The sequence below is a fragment of the Macrotis lagotis genome, chromosome 1 (genome assembly GCF_037893015.1).
Source record: "Macrotis lagotis isolate mMagLag1 chromosome 1, bilby.v1.9.chrom.fasta, whole genome shotgun sequence".
Lineage (NCBI taxonomy): Eukaryota > Metazoa > Chordata > Mammalia > Peramelemorphia > Peramelidae > Macrotis > Macrotis lagotis.
Genome location: NC_133658.1, coordinates 930068066 through 930074423, shown reverse-complemented (window position 1 = coordinate 930074423; position 6358 = coordinate 930068066). Strand labels below are relative to the sequence as shown.

The 6358-nt window shown below is 38.6% G+C and overlaps 1 protein-coding gene across 1 annotated transcript in view; it reads left to right on the top strand.

Moving 5' to 3' along the window:
* Positions 1-513: 513 nt before the first annotated feature.
* Positions 514-6358, top strand: part of LOC141510377 (uncharacterized) — a 42657-nt gene continuing 36812 nt past the window's right edge. Inside the window, 1 exon segment of the mRNA XM_074220256.1 lies at positions 514-5600. Coding sequence (XP_074076357.1) covers positions 5568-5600 — 33 coding nt within the window. The 5' untranslated portion in view covers positions 514-5567.

Genomic DNA, 6358 nt, shown 5'->3' with positions numbered 1-6358 from the left:
TTTGTCCCCATTCCATATATCAGTTTCTAATGGCTTTAGAGAGGTCCTTCTTATCAACTTAAGGAAAACTCTATTACTATGTATTCTGTGTAAGATGTTGGGCTTTGTTGGTTATATATAGAAATGCTGATTTATGTGTGTTTCTTTTATATCCTACCTCTGATGAAGTTCACTGCTTCAAGAAGATTTTTAGTTGATTTTATAGTCTTTTCTAAGTACAACAACAGATTGTCTACAAAGTGAAAGTTGCCTTTCCTTATTGCTTATTCTGATTCTTTCCATTTCTTTTCCTTATTGCTAAAGTTATTGTTTCTTTTTTTTTTTAGGGTTTTTCAAGGCAATGGGGCTAAATGACTTCCTCAAGGTTACACAGCTAGTAAGTATCAAGTTTCTGAGACAGGATTTGAACTGAGGTTCCGTTGACTTCATGGCTCGTGCTTTATCCACTGGACCACTAGTTACCCCAAAAACTAACATTTCTCCTAGCGTTCTTATTGGGAATGGTAAGTCTATTCCCATTACAGATAATACTTATGATTTCAAATAATACTCTTTGTCATTTGAAAGAAAACTGTTTATTCTTCTATTCTCTAGTGTTTAAATAAGAAGGGTTGCTATATTTTTCCAAAGGCTTTTTCAGTATTTATTGAGATAATCATATAATTTCTGTTAATTTTATTATTGACATTGTCAATTGGATTGATTGTTTTCCTCATATTGAATCATCCCTGCCTAGTGGTATGAATATTACCTGATCCTGGTGTGGTATCCTACTAATAACTTGTTGCCATCTCTTTGCTGAAATTTTCTTCAAAATTTTGCATCCAAATTCATTGGGAAAAATGGATCTATAATTTCTTTATGTTTTGGCTCTTTTTCGTTTAGGTATCAGCACCATATTGGTGTCATAAAAGGAATTTGGAAGAACTCCCCCCCCTTTTAATAAAATTATTCAACCACTTTATTTTCTAAAAATTTATATTCAATCTCAAATCAGTAGCTTGACCCCATAAACTGGATCCCAGGGACCACAAAGTCCCCCTTATTTCTTAGAAAGTACCAACCATGAGACTTTCCAGAAGAGCTAAACCTAGATGTTTGCTCATTTTAGGGTAAACTGTTGTAACAAATGCTCACAGACCTCAGCCCCATTTATTCAGGGATGGGTTATGTATTTCAGGGCTCTGCTCTATACCTGTCCAGTTACAACTTAGGGTAAAGGGTTTTCCTTGACCTTTAGTTGTTACGAGACAGAGTTTGGGCACAAGAAAGGAAGTGGGGTGTGGGAAGAAGTTGTGTGTACATGTTTGTGGGTGGGGGAAGTGAACTAGACACGTTTCAAGAGAGCAATGACATCATAAGTACAGGACAGGAAAAAAACAGTGAAATGGGATTTTTGTTTGTCTTGTATAATAAGGTACATCCCAGAACATCAACAGGGGAGGGCTGCAGTTTGGATGCAGGTGAAGAGTTAAGCTGAAGATGGCAAAGTGTCAGTCAGACCAAAGCACAGTAGAAGAAAGCAGGGCTCTATTGTTACTGCTGTATTCAATATCAGGCTTATTTTTATAAACAAACGAATCATAGGTAAGAGGAGTTGCCAGCTTTGTTGACCACCCTCCATGTCTATGGAAAAGTCCACATTGCCTGATGCTGGTCTGTAATTTGTTAGAACATTTGTTATGATTTCTAGTATGATTTAGTAACAGTTGTTTTGTATTTTATAATATACTTCAGGGGCGGCTTGGTGGCGTAATGGGTAAAACACCAGCCTTGGAGTCAGGAGTACCTGGGTTCAAATCCGGTCTCAGACACTTAACAATTACCTAGCCATGTAGCCATGGGCAAGCCACTTAACCCCATTTGCCTTGCAAAAATCTAAAAAAAAAAAAATAATAATATACTTCAAAACACCTTTCAAAAATTTGTTTAATTTTCTTCATTTCTGCATTTATATATAATTATTACCTTTGTGTATGTTTTTTGTTACATTTGAAGTTTAGAACATCTCTTGAAATATATGCAAATTGATAAGAATCAGGTAAAGATGTTATTTTAAAAAAGATTCTGGAGGAATGGGTTATTGCTTATGTTTCTTTGAAGACAGATAACAAGTGAACACATTAATATAAATCATTGCTTTTATAAATTATGTTCAGTGCCACCACCAGTGCCTCTGCTCCCTAGTTGACCCAAGCCACTGTGGTTGACCAGGCTCTAGCCCCACTGCTGATCAAGCCGGTTGCGTTCTCAGGCCATCAGGCTCCCAAGCTCTCACATATCCTGTGCTCCCAGCAGAGTCTGCCCTCTGCACGTGGACTCACCCACAATCTCAGAAGACAGATCCTGAGGTGTATGTTCTCCTAGCTTTTCTTTCTGGGTTTTGTCGATGGATTTCTGTTAAGAGGTTTGTTTCATATTATTTGTAAGGGAAGACCAGGAGACTTTAGAACTGTGCTTGTCTTCTCCCCGCCATATTAGCCAGAAGTCCAAGTCTTCAATCTTTTTTTTTAAAGACTTTATTTATTTTTGGTTCTACAATTTCCCCCCTAATTTTACTTCCCTTCCCCCACCCCCCACCGAAGGCAATTTGCCAGGCTTTACATTGTTTCCATGGTATACATTGATCCAAATTGAATGTGATGAGAGAGAAATCATATCCTTAAGGAAGAAGCATAAAGTATAAGAGATAGCAAGATCAGACAATATTATATCAGGCTTTTTTCCCCCTAAATTAAAGTTAATAGTCCTTGGTCTTTGTTCAAACTCCACAGTTCTTTCTCTGGATACAGATGGTATTCTCCATTGCAGGCAGCCTCAAATTGTCCCTGATTGTTGCACTGATGGAATGAGCAAGTCCATCACGGTTGATCATTGCTCCCATGTTGCTGTTAAGGGTGTACAGTGTTTTTCTGATTCTGCTCATCTCGATCAGCATCAGTTTCTGCAAATCCCTCCAGGCTTCCCTGAATTCCCATCCCTCCTGGTTTCTAATAGAACAGTAGTGTTCCATGACATACATATACCTCAGTTTGCAAAGCCATTCCCCAATTGAAGGACATTTACTTGATTTCCCATTCTTTGCCACCATAAACAGGGCTGCTATGAATTTGTTTCTTCATCATCTCTTTTTCATCATCTCTTCAAGGTATAGACCCAGTAGTGGTGTTGCTGGATCAAAGAGTATGCACATTTTTGTTGCCCTTTGGGCATAGTTCCAAATTAGTCTCCACCAGAAATAAATTAGTGCCCCAGATTTCCCACATCCCTTCCAATACTGATCATTGTCCTTTCTGGTCATATTGGCCAGTCTGAGGGGTGTGAGGTGGTACCTCAGAGAAGCTTTAATTTGCATCTCTTTAATAAGTAATGATCTAGAGCGAGTTTTCATATGACTATGGATTGCTTTCATCTCCTCCTCTGTAAATTGCCTCTGCATATCCTTTGACCGTTTGTTAATTGGAAGAATGGCTTATTTTTTTTTAAATTGACTCAGTTCTCTTTATATTTTAGAAATGAGTCCTTTGTCAGAAACGTTAGTTGTAAAGATTGTTTCCCACTTTACTACATTTTTTTTGATCTTGGTTACAGTGGTTTTTGTCTGTGCAAAAGCTTTTTAATTTAAAGTAATTGAAATCATCTAGTTTGTTTTTAGTGATGTTCTCCATCTCTTCCTTATTCATAAACTGCTTCCCTTTCCATAGATGTGACAGATAAACTAGTCCTTGATCTTATAATTTCCTTATGGTATTTTTTTTTATGTCTAAATCCGGTACCATTTGGATCTTATCTTGGTAAAGGGTGTGAAGTGTTGGTCTAATCCAAGTTTCTTCCATATTAACTTCCAATTTTCCCAGCAGTTTTTACCAAAGAGAGAGATTTTATCCCAATAGCTAGACTCTTTGGGTTTATCTAATAGCAGATTACTATAATGATATTATTACTTACTACTTATTAATTATTTATTATTATAATTGCACCTATTCTTTTCCACTGGTCCACTGCTCTATTTCTTAGCCAGTAACAGATAGCTTTGATGACTGATGCATTATATTATAATTTTAGGTCACTTAGTGCTAAGCCTCCTTCTTTTGTACTTTTTTTTCATTGAATCCCTGGAAATTCTTGATTTTTTATTTCTCCATATGAATTTACTTAGAACTTTTTTCTAACTCATTAAAGTAATGTTTTAGAATTTTGATTGGTAGGGCACTAAACCGGTAGTTTAGTTTTGATGGAATTGTCATTTTTATTATATTAGTCTACCTATCCATGAGCAGTTGATGTTTGCCCAGTTATTTAAATCTGATTTAATTTGTGTGAGGAGTGTTTTGTAATTGTTTTCAAAAAGTTTCTGAGTGTGCCTTGGCAAATAGGCTCCCAGGTATTTTATATTGTCTGAGGTTACTTTGAATGGGATTTCTCTTTCTAGCTCTTTTTGCTGTTTCTTGCTAGTCATATATAGAAAAGTTGAGGATTTATGAAGGTTTATTTTATATCCTGTGACTTTGCTAAAATTGGTAATTTTTTCCAGTAGTTTTGTGGATGATTTCTTGGTACAAGCTTTCATTCTTGGATTAAAAATAAAGCAGAAAGGGGGTGGCTAGGTGGCGCAGTAGATAAAGCACTGGCCCTGGAGTCAGGAGTACCTGGGTTTAAATCCGGTCTCAGACGCTTAATAATTACTTAACTGTGTGGCCTTGGGCAAGCCACTTAACCCCATTGCCTTGCAAAAAAAAAAATAAATAAAATTAAAGCAAAAGGAAATGACAAATTGGTGCAGCTAGGTTGATAGAGCATTGGCCCAGAAGTCAGGAGGCCTTGAATTTGAATCTGGTCTCAGACACTTATTAATTACCTAGCTGTGTAACCTTGGAGAAGCCTTGCAAAACCTCCACCCCCTCAAAAACGAAAATGATAGTTTTTAGGGGAATATGTCTTGTTTAATGTGAATGGGCAACGTTCCTACCTTCACAGGATGGTCTTTGTCTAATTCGTGATTCAGCTGGGAAAATCAGACCTGCAGATGCATCTAGAGGTTACCCTTCAGAATTCATAGAGACCCAGTCAGGCTTCAGATTTATATCTGGGAGACACAGACCTACTTTAACAGTTTTAGGGCCAGAAAAACCAAATTTGGATCAGAATTTAAAGATTTTTAGAAATTTCATTTTTATCATCATTTGAGGAAATAGGATGTAAGGAAGGCAGATGACCATTGGAAAGGAAAGTTCTGATTGGGAGGCACTGAAGCTCTATCATGGGAGGCCTTGACCTGTAATGCTTCCTGGCTCTCATTAGGATCTTGGTGACAGCGAGAGGGATGGAAGGGAAGGAATAAGAAGGGGAACAGTTACTTACTTTAGTCTTTCTCCTTCTCTTGGAGTCTCTCCCCTGAGGAGAGAGCCAGAGTCTGAGATCCCTTACCTCTGCTTTTCCCTAGAGGTCAACCTCTTGCTCAGGAAGAAAAAGAGAGACATCATCCCTTCTAGAATCCTTCTCTTTCCTCAACTCAGTTTGCAGAGCATCCAGGCCTGGCACAAGTAGGGAGAACAGAGCAGGAGGGAATGGACCTTGGGAGACATAGCCCTCCACCACAGGTAAGTGCAGTCCATCCACAGATCAACATCAGGGGGAGGGTGGGGGGGGGGTCTGATTGGAGAGAACCCAGTCTCAGATGCAGTTCTCAAATGGAATTTTTATACTTATTACTATCAGTAGACAGGATCTAAGAAGCCACCTCTGGCTTGTCCAGTAAGAAAAGGGCAAGGCCCCCACTTCAGGATAGGGCTAGGAGCTAAAAGGAGCTCTCTGTCAATTATGCCAGGACCTCCACGAATGTGAAGTACCCCGTTCAGGATATTGCACACCCAGGGACTTTGAGGTAATGAGATGAGTTATTAGAGATCAATACTCTAGAGTCCTCTGTGTGGCCTGGTGGATAGAGTACTGGCCCTGGGGTCAAGGGGACCTGAGTTAAAACCCAGCCTCTGACAGCCTCTGTGTGACCTTGGGTAAGTTACTCTTAACCCCATTGCCTTAAATAAAGAAAATTAAAAAAAAAAGATCAATATAATCTTTCGCTTAGAAAGAAAGATTTTTGCTGCTACTTTGAAGCATCTTATGGGAGGAGAATAACATTCCCACCTGGAGAAACAACCATTGGAAAGTCACTGAGTCTGGCAGATCTTCATGAAGGCTTGGTCAAATGCAGGGTCTCTTTTTCAGAGAGGAAGAAGAGAAGGTATAAGGAGAGTGGAAAGATGGTTTGGGCTTTTAACATGTCACCCACTCTCTGCCAGAGATCTTCCAAAGAACAATTGACTTTGTCTTCTTGCCAGAATTACCAGGATCCACC